The 24,720-nt window shown below is 43.0% G+C and overlaps 1 protein-coding gene across 7 annotated transcripts in view; it reads right to left on the reverse strand.

Moving 5' to 3' along the window:
* The window catches only part of USP45 (ubiquitin specific peptidase 45), a 203,963-nt gene that overhangs the window by 13,388 nt on the left and 165,855 nt on the right, over positions 1–24,720 (reverse strand). For all 7 annotated transcript variants that reach the window (XM_030199155.1, XM_030199154.1, XM_030199151.1 and 4 more), the window contains exons 12-16: positions 24,305–24,361; positions 21,350–21,496; positions 18,335–18,992; positions 12,210–12,307; positions 7,579–7,665 (exon numbers count right to left, since the gene is read on the reverse strand). In XM_030199155.1, coding sequence (XP_030055015.1) covers positions 7,579–7,665; positions 12,210–12,307; positions 18,335–18,992; positions 21,350–21,496; positions 24,305–24,361 — 1,047 coding nt within the window. The remainder of the gene's footprint in view (positions 1–7,578; positions 7,666–12,209; positions 12,308–18,334; positions 18,993–21,349; positions 21,497–24,304; positions 24,362–24,720) is intronic.

Consider the following 24,720-nt stretch of genomic DNA (forward strand, 5'->3'; position numbering starts at 1 on the left):
TTGAAACATTAGAAGGAGATAGCGGGAAGCTAAAAGGGCATTATGTATGGTATACATATTTCTGTGAGTCAAGGTATGAGTGAGGTGAGATTACGGGGGATGAGAGTTCAGAAGTGGATGTATTGATGCATTAGTGAACAGTGAGTGTGGACTTTATGTGTTTTGGTTAGGCCCGAACTATCTAAAGCTACACCAACAGAGGAAAATAGTCCAACCCATAGCTCAACATTAATCACTGGAGATCCTACAACCCAAGGACTCAAAACTGATCAAAAGATCAAAACTGGGAACCTTTTCAACCACTAACAGTTGAGGATGTAAGATCAATGCTGTTGAAATGCTCCCGAGCCAACTGCTCCCTGTATCAATGCCGAAAACACCGACTCAAATCCATCCCTATGGAAGCAGTAAACTGACTACTCGATAATCTCAATGAGCTGTTAAAAAGTGTCTCTCTTCTTTCTGACATGGGCAAACTTGTTCTCACTCCACTACTGAAGGGATCTGGCCTAGACATAACATCGTGGGCAAACTACCCTTTTTACCAAAGTATTAGAAACCTACATTAGTAAACATCTCTCTTTATATCTGGAAAAATTTTTTATTTTACACTGGTCACAATTTGGCTTCAGATCGTCACACAGTACAGAAACATTGCTGCTAGATCTAACTACATATGTCAAACAACATCTATGCAAAGGCGACCAAGTAATTCTCTCCAACTCGATATATTGGCAGCGTTCAATGTGGTTGACCACACATCGCTACTCAAACACCTGGATCAGAGAGAAGTAACAGGGACTGTGTTCAAATGGTTCAGTGAATTCCTTTCAAATCAAAGCTATTCTGTCGAGCAAAACAACCAACTTTCCAACTTCTGGTCTCCTAACTGCGGGGTCCTGTAGGGATCTCCCCCCCTCACCTATCCTGTGACAACATCAAACATAGATCCAACTAAGTCTGTAGCGAATGGTATTGACTGCTGTCAGCACCTGGGCCCTGACCAATAAACTGAAATTAAATGCGCAAAAAAACAAGGTCCTGTGGTTCCGAAATCAGGGAATTGAGGTCCCATCAGCAATATTCTTGACCAATGGGCAAATCTTTACAGTCGAATCTGAAACCCCAGTACTAGGGGTCTTGCTTGACTCTTCACTCACCTTTGCTTCCCATATTAACCAGCTATGGAAGGAAACACTATTTAAAATGAGACAGCTGCGTCTAGTCAGATCATTCTTCGACCAAAAAGCCTTTGCACTACATGTCCAAATGTTAGTCCTACCCTACTTGGATTACTGTAACATTCTACTTCTTGGTATTAAGTTTCAATATCAGAAAAAAACTGCAAATTATACAGAACACAGCTGCTACATTAATATACAGATTGAATAGATATACTAGTGTTTCAACTCATCTAAACAAACTGTACTGGTTTCCCGTAGCAGAAAGGCTCAGGTTCAAAGCTGTTTATTTAGTTTTTCAAATCCTACAGGGCTTCACCTCTGAACTGCTAGGACTGCTTCACTATGTCTGGTCCAGTCTAACCGACTGAAACAACAACTGATGCTAGCATCACCATTCCAAAAGACAATTAGAAATCAGAAGATTTTCAGCTCTATATTCCCGGTTCTTGGAGTCAAAATATGGAACTCTCTACCTATTCCCATCAGAACAGAAAACAGCTACCTCAACTTCAGGAAGAGGCTAAAAGCCTTTCACTTTACAAAGACTGCTTCATAATAATCCATCATGATTTCTATCTCCTAGTTATCATCCATTATTCTTTCCTTAATGTTTTTAGTCTCATGCATTAATCCAATGGTCTCTAATGTTTCTCAAACCTCACACTAACACTATTTGCTTTTGTCTCACCTAGAATGTAAACCGCACTGCACCCTGGAAAGGGGATATTAACGGATTGATTTGAATTGAATTTGACGGAGACTCCAATCATTTGAAAAGTGAGGACAGTGCTGGGCAGACTTTTACGGTCTGTGTCCCATGAATGACAGATTTGGATAGGCTGGAGTGGGCTTTGATGGCAACTCCAGTAGTTGGAACATAAGGACTCAGCCGGATGGACTTCTATGGTCTATGTCCCAGAAACACCAAAGAAAGACCATGATCAAGTACATAATCTTTCATTCATTGTTGATTTTAATCTTGAATTGATAATGAATGTGACTGTTGGGCAGACTAGATGGACCGTTCAATAAAAAAAATGTAGGTCCCAACATTCAGCCAGTGGTGCTCAGTGTTATGCTGAATGCTGCAGGCGTGATGCCCAGAAATTCAATGCCAGGCTGTGTTCAGGTTTCCAGCATTGAATTTCTGAGCGTGCAGAGCCAGCTGACGCAGCGTGTGGGATATTCAGCACTTAACCGGCTATGAGGCACCTCATACGATAGGACTGACTTTTCTGCGGTCCTTTTGCCTGATTAAGTGCTGAATATTGGCACTTAACTTGCCAAGTTTCGACTCCGCCTCCAGAAGGACCCAAAATAGCCCATTTTTAGTTAGGTGCTTATCGGACATTTTTAGCAGGAGTAACTGGTTTACCGCTGAACAGGAGCAGTTAGTCCCGAACAGGTGATTTAACTGGCCAGGAGCTACTTCTGGACCGTTAAATCACTTTAAATATCAACCCGATATACAACTGGTATTTACATATGGAATAAAAAAAATCAGTTCCTAAAAGCTTTTTTTTTTGCATCATATTTGGATTAGCTAAATGCACTACTCAGACATATTTTAAGACTCTATGAGGGTAATTTTATAACAGGTCACCTATGTGTGAAGGGAAAATAGATTCCTATTTCCAGCCTATTTTATAGAAACACATGGGCACCTATGTCTTTATAAGCTATTAGACCCAACGTGGCAGAAATCATGACTGAAGTCGTGGACATTTACACCTGCTTGGAAGTAAACTTTTGCACATATTTTATAAACACCTATAAGTCATGACTCCGCCCACACTCCATCCAAACTCAGCTCCTGAACATGCCTAGATACAGGTTGCTTATGTTTAAACTGTTTTATTAACGATTATCACAATACAAAGTAGTGTAGAATATGCATATAGCATTGCTTGATATACAAAACAGCACTCTTGCAACATATTCAACTTCGCCAAACACTTTTCGTCCCCATTTTTCTCCCCCCTCCCCTCTCAACGATTCCCTGGCCCATGTTAACATTAGGTTTCAAATGACTCATGTTCCTAATATCATACACTTGAATACTTCATTAGGTAAGATAGTGCTTATCACAAATATCAGAAAATGAAACATTAAAGCTCTAGAGCACTGCCAGGCTTTAGCCATATACATCACACTCAACCCCTCCAGCCCCCCACCCAATACCTCCTCCCCCTTGCAAGCAGATCCACTCTAGACTAATTTACTACTACATGGTGCCCTTACTCTCCAATACACCGCTATTTATCAGGCATTGACAAGCAGACTACGTCCCCTTGGGCTGAGTATCTGCAGGTATGGTGTCCAAATCTGTAGAAAGCGCACTCTACGTTTAGGCGATTGTTTTGAATCCCTAGCCTCCCAAGAGGCCAGAAGATGCACCTGATTGCGCCAATGCCAGTAAGCTGGTCCTTCCGATGAGACCCAGTATTGCATAATGCATTTCCGCGCTACCAAGCTCAGCTTCCTGCATAACATTATAGCAGGGGCGCCTAATGGAGCAAACGCTCTTGGTTGATCCAACAGAAACTGCCGCTCCGTTCCTTGAACTCTGTTCCCCAATCGAATCAAAAACCCTCTTACCCTCTGCCAAAACATGTGCACCTTGGGGCATTGCCATAATGCATGATATAACGAGCTGGGACCCCCTCCGCATTTAGAACACCCCGAGTTGTCCGGCCCCAACATATGAGCCAGTTGTGTTCTAGACATATACCCCCGTAGGACCACTCTATAACCACACTCCCTCAGCCTCTCATCTGTTACCAACGCCCGGATGCCCTTCAAGGTAGCTGACACATCCCATGTTGCCAGGGAGGTCCCCAGATCTTGTTCCCATTTTCGCTTAAGATCAACATATTGCCTCTGGGACCTACGCCTAGCCAGTGCCCCATACAATGCTGATACAGATTGTTTCTCTATCTGCAACTCCTCAAAAAAAACCCTTAGCAGCTCCCCCATCCGCCCTCTCAGGGGTACTTGGCTCAGGGATTTCACATAGTGTCGGATCTGTGCATAGGCAAATCTATTGCCCCAAGCTGATCCCACTTTATCTTGAAGAGCGTCAAATGTTATCATTTCCCCATTGTCCAATAATAGGTGTTCCAATCTTGTGATGCCCAGCCCTTGCCATCTGCCAAATGTCGGGTTATCTATCCCTGCTTCAAAAACAGGATTGCCTACGATTGGGATTTGATCTGTAACGTGTGGGTGGCCCCCCATTTGCCGCATCCACCACTGCCACGCCTCCCGAAGGGGCTGCAGTATTATACTTTTTTTAAATTTAGAAGGGAGCTGACTACGAGGTAAATGGAGCAATGCTAATATGTCATAGGGAGCAAAAAAAGCTTCCTCCAAGCCCATAGGTGTGTAATACTGCGTGGCATTCACCACATCTCCTAAGTGGCGCAGCAAACACGCCTGATTATATAGGAACACATCCGGGATACCCATTCCCCCCTGTCTCCAGCTCCCTATTAACAGGTTTTGGCTAACTTTGGGCTTTTTGCCTGCCCAACAAAATCTACTAAAAAGACGCATCATCCGCCTCAAATCAGACCGCGATAGGCGTATGGGTAAAGTTTGAAGAACGTACAACCAGCGCGGAAACAACACCATTTGTACTACATGTATCCGTCCCATTAATGACAGTGGCAAACTCATCCAAGAGTCCAATTTAGCTTTAGTATATTCCAGTAAGATTTTAACATTCAACTGATATAAATCTAATGTATTCATTGTGAGTCGGATTCCTAAATATTTAAAAGACTCTCTAGCCCATCTCAACAGAAATTCAGGAACCCAGTCCCTCTGGTTCACCTCTGGCGAAGCCAGCGCTTCTGATTTGTCTAGATTAATACGGAAACCTGAGTAATCGCCATATTCACGAAAGGTTTCCAATAACGTGTCTAAGGATTCCCTTGGGTTTGTGAGATGTACCAAAATGTCATCCGCAAATGCTGAGATCTTAAACATGTGGGTCCCTAAGCCAACTCCCCGGATCAAAGGGTTTGCCATGATATCTCTGATAAGGGGATCTAAAACCAAAACAAAGAGAAGAGGGGACAATGGGCACCCCTGCCTTGTGCCCCTCCTAATACAGAAACTTTCCGATTCTATCCCGTTTACTCTCAGGGTGGCACATGGGTTGGCATATAAAGCATGAATTGCCTCAACAAATCTCCCTGAAAATCCATAATGTTCCAGCGTATCAAAAAGGAACTTCCAGTGAACCTTATCAAAGGCCTTTTCCGCATCAAAGCTGATCAGCAATGATGCTACCTTCGCCTGCGAGCTGTGTTCTAGTGATGTCAATATTGCTCTCAAGTTTTTACTCACTGCTCTACCTCCCACAAATCCCACCTGACTTTCATGAATCAACCTTGGGAGCAGCCTCGCCAGTCTATTAGCCAAGATTTTTGCCAACAACTTGGTATCATAATTTAACAGGGAGATAGGCCGGTACGATGTCGGCTCTAAAGGGTCCCTCCCCGGCTTCAACAAGACTATTATTTGAGCCCTATTCAAGTCTGGGGGTAACCTCTGTCTCTCTATCAGTTGGTTCAAAAATCTAGTAATTGCAGGTATAACTCCTCCTTCCATTAATTTATAGAATTCTCCCCTTAAACCATCAGGTCCCGGGGCTTTTAGTCGCGGGCTGCGGGCAATAACTAGACTGACTTCATCCTCAGTAATTAATTGATTGAGACTGTCCAACTCTTGTATTGTAAGCTTTGGTAAAGCCAGATTTTCTAAATACATCTGATTTAACAGACCGTCTTCCTCTGGGGAAGCGTACAGCCCTTGATAAAAGGCCCGAAAAGTTTCACATATTGCTTTATCTGATGTGTGGAGCCCTCCCCCCCTTTGCCTCAGTGCCAAAATGTTCTTAGTCCCTCCCCGGGGGTTAATTATTTTTGACATTAACTTGCCTGCTTTATTACCATGTTTATAAAGCATATATCTATAGTAGAGCTGTGACTTGTGTGCCCTTTCTTGCAAAAGTACATTTAAGGCGGTTTGAAGCTCTAACACTTGTTGTTTATCACCTATCGCGTGTGTCTCCCCATATCTCCTCCGTGTCTTACAAAGTTGGTTACTTAAACGCAAGATCTTCCTATCTCGTGTCTTCCTCACAAAGTGCGTGTGACTTATAACTTCGCCTCTAAGAACCGCCTTAGCCGCTTCCCAAAACAAAACTGGGTTAGATACAGGTTGCTTTAAAAAAACACACTTTCTTGTCACAGCATAACATATTTAACCCCTGGGGTAATTTTATAAAAGGCCTTTATGCATGAAAAATCCTTTATAAATGTTTTCTGTATATGAACTACCATGGGTCAAAATCTTTGGAGGAAAAGTCCACTGCTTATCTCTGGGATCGATGGCATAGAATCTTGCTACTATTTGGGATTTTATCTGGATTGGTCACTGTTGGAAGCAGGGGCTAGATGGAACATCAGTGTGACCCAGTATGGCTAGTTACATAGTAGTTAATGACAGATAAAGACCTGAACATTTCATCCAGTCTGCCCAACAGTCACATTCATTATATCAATTATCCACACCCATCCTGTTAGAATATCCATGATATGGTTTGATGTCCCCATGCATACCTCCGACCCACCCTGTCAGACTGTCATAGTAATGCTTGAATGTTTTCACTTATATACACTGTCAGCTAGCACATTTGCTTATTTCCGATCTGAAGAAGAAGGGCAACCTTCGAAAGCTAATCAAGAAATGTATTAAGTTATGTCCAATAAAAAAGGTATCATCTTATTTTCTTTTCCATGTTTTATTTTGTTTGATTTCTATTGATAACCTTAAGAGTGGACTAACACGGCTACCACACTCCTCTGATTAAACCAACAATGAATGTGGTGTAAAATACTTGATTCTGGTTTTTCTTTGCCATTTCTGGGGCATAAACCGTAGAGGTCTGCCCCAGCACTGTCCTTATGTTTCAACTACTGAAGTTGTCGTTGAAGCCCACTCCAGCCTATCTCATCTGTCTTGTCATATACGGGACACAGACCATAGACGTCTGCCAGGCACTGGCCTTAGTTCTTCACAGCTGGTGTTGACATCTAAGCACCACTCAATATATCAACACACATGCAACCATTTAAGTTTTGTTTTTTATACCATCCATTTTCTAATTAGGGATCCCCTTGAGTTCATCCCATGCCTTTTTGAATTCTAGCACCATTTTTGTCTTCACCACCTCCCTTGGGAGGACATTCAAGGCATCGACCACCATCTCCATGAAAAAGAATTTCCTGATGTTACTCCTACGTCTACCACCCCGCAACCACAATTCATGTCCTCTAGTTTTACTGTTTCCCCATCTCTGAAATATTCTTATAGTATAACATACCTTGCAGGATGCTGAACAAAAGGGCGCCAGGTCTAGGGTAAGTGGGAAATCCACATGTCTGTTGACTTTCCGTAGACTGAAACCAGCCTAAAAGAAAAGAGTTGATAAATTTATCTTGTAAATAAGTGCAAAGCAAAGCTTGGATAGCATGTTGTAGAAATTAACAAATACTGACTCAATGTGGTACAGTAAAAATAAGGAAAGAAAGAAAGGCAAGCAAAGAACAGTAAATTGTGGTGTATAAAAGAGGGTCCACATGATTCAGTGTAAGGTACAAGACCGCTTTATTATCTGTCTGTGTGTCTTCACTTTCACCATTAATGACTAGGTCTGCCTTCTCACTCCTGACACATCCCTATATCCTTCCAGGATGAGGCAGTGTCAGTGTGAGGACATGCAGGATAAGGTTTGGGCCACTGCATAAGGGGGGGGGGAATAAATCCAGGTGTTCCAAGGCATTTAGCTAAAAAAAAAAAAATCCTTGGTGTCTTGTTGGATAATCACTTGCTACTGGACAGCCAAGCTAAACTCATCACAAAAAGAATGTTCCACACCATGTGGAGGTTGAGGCGTGTTAGGCAATTCCTCACAAGAGAGCTCTTCTGAACCCTTACTCACTGGTTGGTTCTATCACATATTGACTACTACAGTAGAATTTGCCGAAATTTCATTCTGAAAAAGTTCCAGACTGCTCAAAACACAGCTGCAAGGCTAATACTAGGCAAATCACGCTTTGATCATGCACAGCCTCTTCGTTTTAACCTACACTGGCTTCCCATTATAGACCTTATTACCTTCAAAATCTGCTCTCTGACTCATAAGATAATTTATGGGGAAGCCCCTGCTTACATGCTAGATTTAATTGATCTGCCATCCAGAAATTCTTCTGTAACTGCTCGATCCTACCTTAATCTACACTATCCAAGCTATAAATCAGTTAAATAGAAACTGCTTTTTTCTTCATCCTTCTCCTACGTCAGCCCAAAGTCCTGGAATGTTCTACCAAGGCATCTAAAGGAGATTGACGATCACCAACTATTCAAGAAATCATTAAAAACATTTTTATTCGAGAAAGCTTATCCTACCAATTAACGCCTAATCCCCGACTATCTCTAATTGTCTGTACTCGTTTACTACTCCACCCTATTCAAGCATTCTTGTATAATCCTCCTGTTCTTTCCCATCTTTCTGACTTGTCCTGTCATTGTCCTTGGAGTGGAGGAGTGGCCTAGTGGTTAGGGTGGTGGACTTTGGTCCTGGGGAACTGAAGAACTGAGTTCGATTCCCGGCACAGGCAGCTCCTTGTGACTCTGGGCAAGTCACTTAACCCTCCATCACCTGCCGCATGGAGCCTGCCATGAGTGGGAAAGCGCGGGGTACAAATGTAACAAAAAAAAAAATGCATCAGTGTTTGCAAATACTTCCTCTAAATAAATTAGCTGGTAGATAAACAATTTCTCTTCTGAGGGAATGATAGCATTTGAAGTTTTTGACCAATTCTCTGTTATTTAAGAAAGCTTTTGGGGAGCTTTGTGAGAGTTAGGTTTGGGGGTTGCCTCCCTGGGAGTGGTCTGCTGAGTATCAAGCATGTAGCCTTTGTGTGAATGAAATTATCTTGCCCGTCTGATAGCTGATTTTTTTTACTTTTCTGTTTTATGCTTTTAGATTGTACACCACTTAGTCCTGTGCATCAAACTGACCGTTCAGCAAATCTAATAAATGATATTCTCTGCAGATTAGAGGCCTGTGTAGCATTGGCTCCTCTGAACTTCATGTAGGCAGCAATATATCACAAACAGAGAGAGAAAATTTCAAAACAAAGACAGCTAGTGGGGACTATGATTAAAAAGTAATTCTAAAGTAAAATAATGTAAGTTTCTTTGATTAAAAAGTAACGTGCCCTCTTTGGGAGCTTTTTTTTTTCCTTCTTATATTTCTATACAAATGCTGTATTACCAATCAACAATCTCACTGTATATTTGTTGATCCTCTACAGTTGGAGAAGTTTATTTAGATTGACAGGGACAGAATGTGACTAATGAAAGCTGAAATTTTTTTTTTTTGGGGGGGGGGGGGGGGGGATTAAATAGGTTTCTTATCAAATTCATTGGAACTTGAATTTCCATATTTTCTTAAAGTTTATTTTTCTTCTTAATTGATGCAAGTCTTCCCCCATTAATGTGGAATTCAGATTACTATTTTAGATTTTTTTTTCTTTATTGTGTATTCCTTATTGTTATCATTGTACAAAACACTATGATTGCCTAGATTTTGTTTGTGTAACAATAATAAAAATTTACCAATAAAAAACAAATGTAGAAAAGCATAAGAAAATATATCAGGGAAAAAAATGAATATGCAGGATTAAAATGAAGAGAAGCCAAAAACGGGAGAAATCAAAGTTATGAACAACTCAGCAGCCAAAAGTTCTAATTCAGTCAACAGCAGAAAGGCAGCTACCTTCTTCCAAACATAGCACGGCACGATGCTGGCAACAGTCCTTGCATGCATTTTCATCCCCACAGCTTTCAAGCCCAGCCAAAGCCTGCCCCAACTCTTCTTACTGCAATCCTCTACAAATTATCTTATAGTGGTCTATGAGGATAATAATACAAAATTTGTCAACTTCAACAAAATCCTCCTGAGGGGGCTAAGGGAGGGGATAACAATGTTAATGTCAATTCTTTATGGAATGTAGTATAAGGTTCTGAGATGTGTGTAAGTGAAGTTGACTTGTTCTCTTATCTTCAATAAAAATAACAATTAAAAAAAAAAAAAAAAATCTTCCCAAGTATATTGATATTTTTTTTGAAAAAAAATTTTTTTTTAAAGTTTTTTTTCATAGATTTTTTTATACATTAAACATCATACAGAAAAAGGAAGGAAAAGGCCTCATCTGACTCCTTTATCAGGGGAAGGGAAATGGGACTTGATAAACCGCCTTTCTGAGGTTTTTGCAACTACATTCAAAGCAGTTTACATATATTCAGGTACTTATTTTGTACCAGGGGCAATGGATGGTTAAGTGACTTGCCCAGAGTCACAAGGAGCTGCAGTGGGAATTGAACTCAGTTCCCCAGGATCAAAGTCCACTGCACTAACCACTAGGCTACTCCTCCACTCATTCCACCAATAAGAGCCAACCTCATCAGTGATGTCACAATGGGTTGATTGCCCAATACTTGGCTCACTTCTGATATTGTGATGTCATAAGGGAAAGGGGGAAAGGGAAATGGGACTTGATATACCGCCTTTCTGAGGTTTTTGCAACTACATTCAAAGCAGTTTACATATATTCAGGTACTTATTTTGTACCAGGGGCAATGGAGGGTTAAGTGACTTGCCCAGAGTCACAAGGAGCTGCGGTGGGAATTGAACTCAGTTCCCCAGGATCAAAGTCCACTGCACTGACCACTAGGCTACTCCTCTTACCTTCTTCACCACGTTAAACTTTTGTTCCACGAGCCCTGAAGGAGGTCACTGAAACCTTGGCCACAGTTGGCTGTGGAATATCATTACGAGAAGGAGATCTGGCAAAGCGACATGAGCTAAAAGCTAAGTAGTTGCTTGTTGTTCTCTGTTTTGTTTGCTTAAGATTTGAAATAAACACATTATTAAGGAAGATGGGAAGCTTTTTAGCCAATGATGACATTTTAGGTGTTTTGCCTGATAAAGGAGACAGATGAGGCCTTTTCCTTCCTTTTTCTGCATGATGTTTAATGTATAAAAAAATCTATTAAAAAAACTTTCAAAAAATATTAAAAAATATATCAATATACTCACTTGGGAGGATTTTGTTGAAGTTGACAAATTTTGTGAAACTGAAATGCCACAGCTCTTCAATCTTACGTTATCTCAGCTATTGCCCCAACACCTCTCAGAGCCGAGAGATACAAGTATGCAGCTCCTAATGGAACTTGGCACGCGTGTGCCCTGAAACAGCGCTACTTCCAGTTGAGATGTATGAGCGCCACTTCTCTGAGTGCTCAGAATCCAAAGCTGAGCCTCCCGCACAACAGTAAGAGCCACCACTCTGCTGTGCTACATTTAATGCACTTAAAATTTTTTTTTTTAACTGGTGCTATTTTGTTCCTTAATGCCGAACGAAAGCCTAAGAGAACATTTTCAGCCAGCTAATAGTGCTGGTGAATAAAGCTTATTCAACAACCACAGGCTAATCTTCATTCACCTAAATCTAGCAGCAAGAATTTGTATGCCTAGATTTAGACTGGTTTTTTTTTTTTTTTTTTTAACCATGGGCCACTTAGAGGCATATTTTCAAAGCACTTAGCCTTCCAAAGTTCCATAGGTTTCTACAGAACTTTGGAAGGCTAAGTGCTTTGAAAATATGCCTCTTAGCCATCTAACTCTATAAACCACTGTTAAGCAGCTAAGCCTTGTCCACTACCTTTCTCTCCTAGATCCTGGGAATGCCTCTGGGGCTGCCTAGCGTATCCAGTAGCTACTTCTAGTCATTGTGAGGAGATAAAGTCCCCTATGACTATCCCTGCTGGATCTAGCTACCTAACTCCATAGTTAGGCAGCTAGATTCTGTTGTGCCCGTACACATGGCATGCAAAGGCATAAAGCAATTTAAGTTTCTTTTCATCAAGGTAAGTGTTCTGTTCTACCTGATGGAATCTCTTCAGATGGAGAATTAAAATAGCTGGCACTGTAGAGATCAGCAGCTGTTTCCTGGCATTGGTGTACACACGTTCCACTCTTTTCTCTGTGTAGGACAGAAACTCAGAATAAAACACTAGTACATGTACACAAAAATAAAAGCCCAAAACAAATTACATTCACCTAAAAACCTGACCCAGAGGACTTCAATATACATTAAACAAAATTACATAAGAACATAAGAGTAGCCATACTGGGTCAGACCAATGGTCCATGTAGCCCAGTATCCTGTTTTCCAAACAGTGGCCAAGCCAGGTCACAAGTACCTGGCAGAAACCCATATTGTTGCACTATTCCATGCTACAAATCCCAGGGCAAGCAGTAGCTTCCCCATGTCTGTCTCATAGCAGACTATGGACTTTTCCTCCAGGAACTTGTCCAAACCTTTTTTAAACCCAGATACACTAACCATTGTTACCACATCCTCCGGCAAAGAATTCCAGAGCTTAACTATTTGTTGAGTGAAAAAATATTTCCACCTATTTGTTTTAAAAGTATTTCCATGTAACTTCCTTGAGTGTCCCCTAGTTTTTGTACTTTTGGAACAATTAAAAAATCGATTTACTTCTACTTGTTCTATACCACTTAGGATTTTGTAGACCTCAATCATATCTCCCCTCATCCTTCTCTTTTCCAAGCTGAAGGGCCCTAACCTCTTCAGTCTTTCTTCATACGAGAGGACTTCCATCCCCTTTATCATTTAGGTCGCCCTTCTTTGAACCTTTTCTAATGCCGCTATATCTTTTTTTGAGATATGGCGACCAGAACTGAACACAATACTCAAGGTGTAGTTACACCATTGAGCAATACAGAAGCACAATAGTATTTTCAGTCTTATTTACATCACTTTCCTAATAATTCCTAGCATCCTATTTGCTTTTTTGGCCACCGCTGAACACTGAGCAGATGTTTTCAGCGTATTATCTACAACACCACCAAGATCTTTTTCTTGAGTGCTGACCCCTAAGGTGGACCCTAGCATCAGGTTACTATCACTCAGATTATTCTTTCCAATGTGCATCATCTTGCATTTGTCTACATTAAATTTCATCGGCCATTTGAATGCCCAGTCTTCCAATTTCATAAGGTCTTCCTGCAATTTTTCACAGTTCACACGTTTTAACAACCTTGAATAGTTTTGTATCATCTGCAAATTTAATCACCTTGCTCGTCGTTCCGATTTCCATATCATTTATAAGACCTGTCACTTCTTCCTCTATAACATTAGCAAAATCCGCCCTTTCCTCTCTGAGCACACCACCCGTACTCTCATCCACTCTCTCGTTACCTCTCGCATTGACTACTGCAACCTACTCCTCACTGGTCTCCCACTTAGCCATCTATCCCCCCTTCAGTCCGTTCAGAACTCTGTTGCACGTCTTATCTTCCGCCTGAACAGATACATTCATATCACCCCTCTCCTCAAGTCACTTCATTGGCTTCCGATCAGGTACCACATTCAATTCAAGCTTCTGCTACTAACCTACAAATGTACTCGATCTGCAGCCCCTCCTTACCTCTCAACCCTCATCTCCCCTTATGTTCCTACCTGTAACCTCCGCTCTCAAGACAAATTCCTCCTTTCAGTACCCTTCTCCACCACTGCCAACTCCAGGCTCCGCCCTTTCTGCCTCGCCTCACCCCACGTGTGGAACAAACTCCCCGAGCCCATACGCCAGGCCCCCTCCCTGCCCATCTTCAAATCTCTGCTTAAAGCCCACCTCTTCAATGTTGCTTTCGGCAACTAACCTCTACACCTCTATCCAGGAAAGCTAGACTGCCCCAACTTGACATTTCGTTCTTTAGATTGTAAGCTCCTTTGAGCAGGGACCGTCCTTCTTTGTTTATTTTGTACAGCGCTGCGTAACCCTAGTAGCGCTCTAGAAATGTTAAGTAGTAGTAGTAGTAAATAGCACCGGTCCCAGTACAGATCCCTGTGGCACTCCACTGTTCATCCTCCTCCATTGAGAGAAATGACCATTTAACCCTACCCTCTGTTTTCTGACCAATAACCAATTCCTACTACACACCAGAACCTTGCCTCCTATCCTATGACTCTTTAATTTTCTCATAAGGAACTTTGTCAAAAGCTTTCTGAAAATCTAGATACACTACATCATTCTCTGAAAATGGAATGGAATGGGATGAAACTTAAGCATCTGGAAAAAAAAAAACAGTAATTGAGTTTGAAAATGGGCCAAGGGTTCCAGAGGAATGAGCCCCCTAAAAATATAGTCCATTGCCCCTATGATCTCTAAACTAGTCTCACTCACAACTGCCCCCACAGGCCAGAAAAATACCCTCTGATACACCACTCTGCAAACTAATCCATCCTAACCCCCCCCCCCCCCCCTCGCGAACCGCCTCATCCCTAAAACTATCCCATGACTCCTACCACCAAAATTTACCCATTGCAACTGCTACACACCCCACAACTACCACTTGTAACTGCCACACCAGCAAACTGTCCACACCCCCTAAAACTACCCAGATGTAAACTGCTCCACTCCAAAAAACTACTTGTACTGCTTCATAGTAACATAGTAGATGACGGCAGATAAAGACCTGTACGGTCCATCTAGTCTGCCCAACAAGGTACACTCATTACACATAGTATGTGATACTTCACATGTATATCTTACACCTTGATTTGTCCTTGCCATTTTCAGGGTACAGACCGTAGAAGTCTGCCCAGCACTAACTTTGTTTCCCAATTACCGGTGTTGCCACCCAATCTCCACTAAGCTTCTGTGGATCCATTCCCTCTAAATAGGATTCCTTTGTGTTTATCCCACACATTTTTGAATTCCGTTACTGTTTTCATCTTCGTGAAAAAAAAAAATACTTCCTGACATTATTCCTGAGTCTGCCTTCCTTCAAACTCAATTTATGTCCTCTAGTTCTACCGCCTTCCCGTCTCCGGAAAAGGTTTGTTTGCGGATTAATACCTTTCAAATATTTGAACATCTGTATCATATCACCCCTGTTTCTCCTTTCCTCCAGGGTATACATGTTCAGGTCAGCAAGTCTCTCCTCATACGTCTTGTAACACAAATCCCATATCATTTTTGTAGCTTTTCTTTGCATTGCTTCAAGTCTTTTTACAGCAAGATACGGCCTCCGAAACTGAACACAATACTCCAAGTGAGGCCTCACCAACAACTTGTAGAAGGACATCAAGACCTTCTTTCTTCTGCTGGTTTTACCCCTATCTATGCAGCCTAGCATACTTCTTGCCATGGCCACCGCCTTATCGCACTTTCATCACCTTCAGATTCTGGGACACCATCACCCCAAGGTCCCTCTCCTGAGCTTACCAATCTCTCCCCTCCTATCTGGTAAACCGTTCCACCCCTAAAACCTACCCCCTCCCCCCCACAACTACCCCATCGTGTCATAAACTACCTCATTCCCAAAAGTTACCTTGCCAACATACAAACTGCCCCACTCCCATAACTAGTCCCCCACAACAACCCCTACACACTGTAGTTAGGGCCAGATTAAGCTACTGGCAAACACTGCACATACTTTGTGTGTACGTTTGAGAGGGGTGGGGAGAATGGGCTTGTGAAATATGCTGAGGACTCAGGAGGTTAGTATTGCCAACCGTCTAGCTCTTTTTAGACATCAGTAGAATTTTAGATTAATATTTAGAAGGATGTGTAATATGTCTAGATTTCCATTCTTACTAGCATTTGTCTTCTGCGGTCCTACTCCTTGCCCTTCATCTGAACAAAGAACAGAAATATTTGTTGAGCAATTCTGCTTTATCCTTATCAGCTTCTATGTATTGTTCCTCTTCACCTTTCAGCCTCACAATTCTACATCTGCACTTCATCCTATCACTTACATCAGGGGCGTAGCCACGGCCGGGCCTGGACGGGCCCAGGCCCAGCCACTTTCCTTCCAGGCCCGCCCATCCAACATCCTGTGCGAACGGCAGCACTTTGCGACGGGCGAACAAGTAAATGCAGCGAAGCCTGGGAAGAAGAATTATTTTAAAAGGCAGGCAGGCAGGCACGCAGGCAATGCTGGTGACTGGCCGCAGGGATGAGACTTCTCAAGCCTTGGGGGCCTCCAGAAGATTCTTCAGCTGGCAAGGCCCAGAGATCCCCGCCAACCCAGGTATTTATCTTTACAGGAGGGGGATGGACAGAGAGGAAATATGTGGGTCATGCCCACCCAGTCCACCCCCAGGCTCACCCAACAAAATGAGGTCTGGCTACGCTACTGACTTACAAACCTAAAGAATGTCTGATCCCCAATTTTACTCAGGACTCAGGAGGTTAGTATTGCCAACTGTCTGGCTCTGTTTAGACATCAGTAGAACTTTAGATTAATATTTAGAAGGAAGTTTAATATGTCTAGATATTTTTCTAAGTTTAAAACCTCTTATCTGCGGTTCTCTAGCCCCCCACCCCTATGAGTCTGCCCTGCTTTCTTCCATTGTAACTAGAAGCAGAGACGTAGGTACTGGATCTAGTCAATGGGAAGGAGAACTGGAAGGCAGCTCTAGTCATAGGAAGGGAGAAAGTTTCTGTGATGTTAAAGTGAAGTTCCCATATGGGTTGGGGGTCAAAACAGAAATGAACCCCCTTCAAAAAAACATCCCAATACATTTCTGTGAGAGAAATACATACACTGATTCACTGTAACACTGTAAGGAATTTCAAACTGCCTTCTCCTCTCATTTACTTATTACAGACACACATAATGCAAAAACACACATGCAAGTACATGCAAAGGGATGGAATTAATTCTATAAACCATGTTTTGATTGCTTTTCCTGCTTGTTTCTGCTAATATTCAGAAAGCTATAAAGGCAACTGGATTTCCCAGGAATGGTGCTCCTATTCCCATTTAGAACAGGCCTTTGGAATGCAACTTTACATTTCTATATTAAAAAAAAATAAGGAAACACAAACGGGGGGGGGGGGGGGGGGGGGGATATGGATGTCAAAGAGGCAGCAAGGCCAGATGACTGGCAAAGTATGTCCTCAAACACTGGCAGTGCTCATGGCTTAATGATTAACTCTGTAGTGCCCAGGTTGTCTCCCAACTCAGTCTCCTCCTCCTTGTGCAGTGTTCAGGGACTGATAGGTGAAGGCTACTTCAAAAACTGTACTCCTTGCATCTAAAGCATGGATTACTCCACAGGGAGACACAGTCAAGCCCAATAACATGAGAATCAGGAGATCTATGAAAAAAATAATTTTATCACAGCATTACTTGTGGACAATCATGCCTCACTTTATTTTAATCTTTGCCATTTAAAAAAAAAACAAAAATGTGAACCTTTAAGATGATTACGACATGCCACACTAAAACAGCATGCAAATAATGCGGCTAACTGTGGCAAAAGAGAAAAGATCTGCAAAGGGACGTCACCAAGAACGTGCTGAACAGTCCCCTCTGCTACATTGTCTTACGAAAACAAGGAATGTCTCACTCTCCCCCACTTCTACCATCCTCCTCCCTTGCCCTTCTCACCTACCCACATCCAAATGACCACCTCTTCTTTCATTATATTACAGCTGCATTCATTCTACGTAAGCCGCATTGAACCTGCTAGCGAGTGGGAAAGTGTGGGGTATAAGTGTTACAAATAAATAAATAAGGAAGAGTACAGCTGGCCTGAGCCACCTTGTAAGAAGCCGCCAACATGTTACAGGAGGCCTGGGAAACAGCAGAGGTTCAAGCAGAAAGGGGCTAATACCATTGCCGAATCAGTATAATTTTGCTGGTGCAGCATCATTTGTAGACAAATGGAGACAATTTTAAATTTGCTACCCTTAATGGTGCCACACACAAAACGCTCCCTTATAACTAAGACATAAGGGAAAGAGAGAGGCTGAATGGTTAGAGCAATACGACAGACGACCACACAGGGACCCAAGATCAAATTCTCCTTCAACCACCAATATCTGTTGTGACCTTTCGCAAGTCACTATCTCGGGCATTCACTTAAATTAAGCTCTTAAAGGCAGGGATTCGTTGTACCCATATGAAATTTCCTGTGCCTAACATAGGGCAACTTGTAAATATAAAGTAAAACAAACAGAGCAGTAGGTACCAGTGTGGTCAGTCTTTTTTTGATACTTCTGCCTCCTCTCTGTGCAGGTCTCACACAGCAGTTTGTTGTTCCCTACCAGGAGCTCCACGGATGTGAAGTGGTAGAGACAGGACTGAATGGAACATTCTTTGGAGCTGGTGACGTAGGCTTGGGAAAGTGTCTGGAAAGAAGTCTGAGGGCTTTGAGACAAGATGGGTCTGCTTGCAAGTCCTGGTGACAAATTCCCGGCACAGAACCCAGTGCTTTCATGAGAAGCCTGATGGATGCAGAGATTGGAAACAGTGTCGGCAAGCATCTCGCTACCACAGTCTTTCGCTCTGCCACTGACAGGCAGGTCGTTAACATTGCCGGCACAAGGCATGAACACGGGCATGGCACTCCTGGGAACAGTTTGTTTAGAGGTGCTCTCGCAGTCCGAGGCCTCACTGTCTGCATCCATATTGCTCTCCGAGTGACTACCCTCTCCTCGTTCACTGCCATCAGATTGGCTGCCCATCATTGCGGACTCTCGAATTCCTTTCTTGTCCACTGGATTCAGGGTTGCACAACCACCATCCGTTTTTTGTGCTTCACTACCCTCCTGCATTATAACGGGGCTTCTTTCTTCGTCACCACCAGAGGGTGTTCTCACTAGGCTCCTCTCATGGTTCAACAGATTCTGCAAAATGAGATTGACGTGTCAAACTATCATTGAAAACTCTCACCCAGTGACAAAATTATTCAGATATCCCTAAAGAAAGAAACATCTGCAGTACAAATTGCTCTGGGAGAAAACACATATAGGATAATTAGGTTAAATACAACAAGACTGATATTCAAAAGCCCTTACCATGGGCAGCAACCTCAGGGAACATGGACCTAACATACAACAGCTATGATGCATCTATGCCAAGCAGCCCATAGTATCAACAGCTGCTAAGGCTCTAAGGCGCTGTTTTACTAAGTTAGAACAGGTTTTACCACTTGATAGCCATTAGCTTGGACCCGGTCAGGCTGCTAGCAATCAATGCTGAAAAGATGTTTGACTGCATCCATGAAGCCTTCATATCAGTGGCGTAGCTACATGGGGCCCGAGGGGGCCTGGGTCCCCATAGATTTGGCCCTGGCCCCCCTGCCGACGATCCCCTTAAACCCCCCTCCTGCCACCAACCCTCCCCCGCCGTTGCCGCCGCCGCATCAGATACCTTGTTTGCTGGCGGGGGTCCCCGAACCCCGCCAGCCGAAGAGAGTCTTCTTCAGCGCCGGAGTAGCGCCTTCGTTCAACTAAGTTCCTGGTGCGATCAACTGTTTCTGACGCCTTACGTCCTGCACCGTACATGTATCCCCGTGCAGGACGTAAGGCGTCAGAAACAGCTGATCACACCAGGAACTTCGTTGAACGAAGGCGCTACTCCGGCGCTGAAGACGACTCTCTTCGGCTTGCGGGGTTCGGGGACCCCCGCCAGCAAACAAGGTATCTGATGCGGCGGCGGGGCGGGCAATGACGGTGGGGAAGGGTTGGTGGCGGGAGGGGGATTCAAGGGGGTCGTCGGCAGGCTGGCAGGGCGGTCCAATGTGGTGGTGGCTCGGGGGGGGGGGGGGGGCGCTAAACAGTGCCCCCCTCCCACTTCGGGCTCTGGCCCCCCCTCCCGGCGAGGTCTGGCTACGCCCCTGCTTCATATTCAAGCTACTATAGAAGTTTGGGTTTGGATCACAGTATTGTACCTGGATTAAGGCAATATGTAAGGATTCATAAGCACAATGTTACTCAGAGCTGTTTTCTTGAGGAGGGGAAGGGCTGACCACTATCCCTCCCCTCCCCAGGTCCTTTTTTTTTTTTTTTTGCTTCATGATGAAGCCATTAGCAGACATTCAGGCAGAATGTGGACATCAGGGACATACAGGTCAAACACCAATCCCTTAAAATAACATTGTAGAGGAGTAGCCAAATGGTTAGTGCAGTAGGTTGATAACCAGGGGAACCCATTAAGGACAAAGAAAGTATATAGAAACTGGTTGAGGGTGGGTATGAACGTGTGCGATAATCATAGCCACACACTGCACTAAAATGAATAGTAATGAGGCCATTAACTATTCTCTCACAAAGCAAACAAAAGACTTAAGTGAAATATGTGAGAAATTTTTTGGGATGCCCGGGGCAGTATAGAAGGTTTGGTTGAGAGGAATGGGTGTCTAGCGGCACCTCCCCCTCCCCCCAACCTGACCTGTCTGCTCCTGATAGCTTTCTACATCGGTCCCTGGTATCTAATGGCCCTCTAATTAAAAATAAATACAAAAATCCCTGGTAGCCTAGTGGCCTCTTTCCCACTCCTGACCCAACTCCCCCTTTCCAGCCAACTTAAAAAAAAGAATTCCCTGGTATCTAGTGGCACCTCCTCCTTCCCCCCCCCCCCCCCCCCCCCCCCCCACAATTTAATGAAATCCCTGATATCTAAGTTTCCCTCCCATCCCCCAGTGACTCCCCCCAAGGCCCTTCTAAGCTGCCTCCCAAGGTGTACCTTAAGAGAGGCAGGAGCAGCAAGGGGGCCTCTAGACTACTAAGGCTATTGGGAGGGAGGTCATTTTGGGGTCTGAATCAGAAAGCGATGTGTTGAGGAGGAGGAGTCAGACTGGCAGGTCAGATCAGGTAGGGCTGGGAGGCTAGACAACGGTTTTGGCCAGCAGCTTTTTTTTTTAATGTTCCCAGTCAGTACCTGGGGAAAGGGGGACCTCAAATAACTGTCAGCCCAGCCCAGCCACTCTGGCAACCTGCAAAATTAAAATGACCTTGCTCTCCATCTTGTCTCCATGCAATAAAACATGTCTGTCATGCCCAGCCCACCCTCCTCCCACGCTCTCTTGCTCCCATCACATCTCCATCTTCCCCAACCCACACACTCTTCCAATATGTGATCTCCTCCAACCTCACCTCAGTCAGTTATCAGCCCCACTTACCTGTCCTACCAGTCAGTCTTCACCATCATGTTTCCATATTTCAAACTGGCTGAATGTGAAACAATCTTATTCTGTCCTCACCTTGTCTTTCGCTAAAGAATGTTTCCTGTTCAGCTCTGGCTGTTGGTTATTCATGCTGGGAACAGTGGTACAGTTGTGGTGATCGATGTCTGCCTCTGGTACGTTTTTGCCTTTACTTGTCCTTCCCAAGGGCACAGGCTTTGAAACCTTCACAGACAAGACACACCAATTTAGAGGTGGGTTGGAGGGTGAAACCCGCATTTTCAGAACTTTCCTCGCCACTAATGCAGTACTTCTCGGGGCATACCCAGCCAGTTAGGCTTTTGGGATATCCACAATGAATATGCATGAGAGAGATTTGTATACCTAAGAGGCAATGAATGACGTTCTCTCTCATGCATATTCATTGTGGATACCCTGAAAACCCAACTGGCTAGGTGTGCCTCAAGGACTGGGTTGGGACGCATTGCACTAGTACATGTACATCTACACAAACTTTAGGCCAATGAATTTTCGATCTGAGTTGCAAAGGGAAAGACAGAGAATTGTTGGGGTCTATGGTATTAAACCAGGAATGAAAGTATGGATAATAGATAGTTCTTACAGACCTTATCTGTGTTTCTAGGCTACATGCAAGTCCTTTTATCCTGGTTTTGTTCTCTGTGTGTGCTGGTTCTTCTGCTACATACATGCAAAATACATTTGTCTTCCCTGGCAACAAGAACTACTAAAGACTAATAAACACTGTATTGCACAAAAGAACAATCTCAAATGTGCACAAATTAACCTCATTGTATGCTAAAGAGCAAAGCATGAACGATATCATCAGTGTATATTCCTGGGTCAGCTGAGCAATAATTTAAATGACTAACGGCAGCCTACTTAGGATACAAACAGATAATTTACTGTGGGGCTCATCAGTGATTTAACTCAATCCCTGGCAACATTTCCTCAGGCTTTCGTTGTATCTTCCTTGCAACTTCATAGCATGAACCCTGGCCCCTGACTCAATTTCTAGGGAAAATTTCACCTTCCTTGTTGAAGTTTTCCCAATATTTGGAATGTTTCTTTCATATTCTCCCTTCCCTTCTTTCGTGTATTTTGAGCATCTTAAGTCTTTCTTTCTAGGGTCTGGGTTGCAGGCTTTATACCATTTTAGCATTTCTTAATATTTGATATCCTATGATTTACAATGCTCCAGTGATTGTTACAACATAAAAATCAATTAGCATCATATCATTACAATATAAAAATATTCCGGTTGATATTCAAAGTGAGTTAACCAGCTGTAAATGGCTGCCAACCGGTTAACTCGCTTGGTTGTGGCTATACAGTCATTTTCAGCGGCACTTAACTGGTCATCCTCGCTGAGAACGGCCAGTTAGCACCAAACTTAAAGCTGATTATGTCGGGGGGCGTTCTGGGGACGGAGTCCAGTTAGGTCCTGATATTCAGACCTAACCAGCCAGGTTTAGCGTATAAACAGGACTGCATAAATAGCTGCTCTAATTTTATGCACTAACCCATGGACGGTTAAATGTGAATATTAATATAACCAGTCATGCGCTAGAATGCTGAAGCCTGCACAGGGCCCGGCAAAGAATTTCCGATTTTAGAGCCAGCGGCAGACAAAAAAAAAACAAAAAACGTTGACCGCCGCTGGCTGAATATCAACCAATTTATATAATCCTAATAAAGTACAAAGAATCAAGATACACAGCAAATAGAAACCACCCAGCTCATTAACCCCCCCCCCCCCAGGTACTCCGTTCTGTAGGTAAATTTCTCTTATCTGTCCCCTTCTCCTCTACTGCTAATTCCAGACTCCGTTCCTTTTATCTTGCTGCACCTCGCGCCTGGAACAGACTGCCTGAGCCTGTATGTCTAGCCCCGTCTTTGGCCGTTTTCAAGTCCAAACTTAAAGCCCGGCTCTTTACCACTGCTTTTGACTCCTAACCACTACTCACTTGCCCTGTCCTTTTATCCTCACCTCTTTATTCCCTTACCCTTATTGTTCTGTTTACCTGTCTTATCTGGATTGTAAGCTCTTTGAGCAGGGACTGTGTTTTTGTGTATGGTGTACAGCGCTGCGTATGCCTTGTAGCACTATAGAAATGATAAGTTGTAGTAGTAGTAAACTCCCCCACATTCAACTATAAATGGCTCTAATAAATCTCCAAACAAACAAACAAAAAAAAACAGCACCACGGGCCTTTAAAAATGGAACACAGTTCTTTCATGAATGAGCCTTGACAAAAAGACCCGACACGGGCCGTGTTTCGGTGACTAGCACCTGCGTCAGGGGTCACAGTGATGACGTGGAAAACTTGGGGAATAACTCGAATATATTCCTCTACAATATATCCATTTGGATACAGAAAGTGAAAGTGCCTTGTTGCTTTGTAGCTTTTACTATATGAGACGTGGGGTAAGGAATAATATATTGTAGAGGAATATATTCGAGTTATTCCCCAAGTTTTCCACGTCATCACTGTGACCCCTGACGCAGGTGCTAGTCACCGAAACACGGCCCGTGTCGGGTCTTTTTGTCAAGGCTCATTCATTAAAGAACTGTGTTCCATTTTTAAAGGCCCGTGGTGCTGTTTTTTTTGTTTGGACTTTAGTTTGTACTTCGTTCCCTCTCTTTTGTTATATCTAATAAATCTGATCATCATATTCATCTCATTTCTTTTCTGAACTACATCCATCCGCTCAATGTCCTTACAAAGGCATGGCCTACATGAAGGCAGTATTACCTTCTTTTTCCTGCTGTTACCTACCTTTATGCAACTGAGCATACTATCGGATTTCTCAATTGCTTTATTACCTTGACAACCTCTGAAATAATTACCCTCCTATCTCTTTCTAGATCAACAGTTTCCAGTTCTTTTCTTTCTAGTTAATATGTTGATGGATCTTGCATCCCAAAATGCAACATTTTTTATTTTGCATCCTTGATTATTTTTCAAACCCTTGACTATTTCTCCAGTTAAAAAAAAAAAAAAAAGTTCCTACCCTCTCCTCTATAATTGGAAGCGAGAGGTCGATGAAAGGTTCCTTTACAGTAGAAATCTTCAATTTGCAGTAGAGGAGGAAAACAGAGAAACAGAAATTACTTTTCATGTCAATGTGGTAATAGTTAATATGCTCATGTAAAAACAGTGACCACTAATTCTCACGTTAACTACTTCATGTGCTTAAGTAAAAGTTACGTCAATTACATCTTTAAAAGAGACGCTACATTTCATCCAGTCAAACCATTGAGAGACTGCCACAGTATTTTCTGGGATTGTAAACTGCCATGATGATATCTTGCATTATGAATGGCGGTATATCAAATTCTAATCTCTCTATATAAAAGGCAACACCAACGTTCTATGAAGCCTCCAGCCGGAAGTGTGAAGGGGGCAAGATATCCGGTTTCCCTATGA

This window comes from Microcaecilia unicolor, chromosome 3 (assembly GCF_901765095.1).
Source record: "Microcaecilia unicolor chromosome 3, aMicUni1.1, whole genome shotgun sequence".
In the NCBI taxonomy this organism is placed as follows: Eukaryota; Metazoa; Chordata; class Amphibia; order Gymnophiona; family Siphonopidae; genus Microcaecilia; species Microcaecilia unicolor.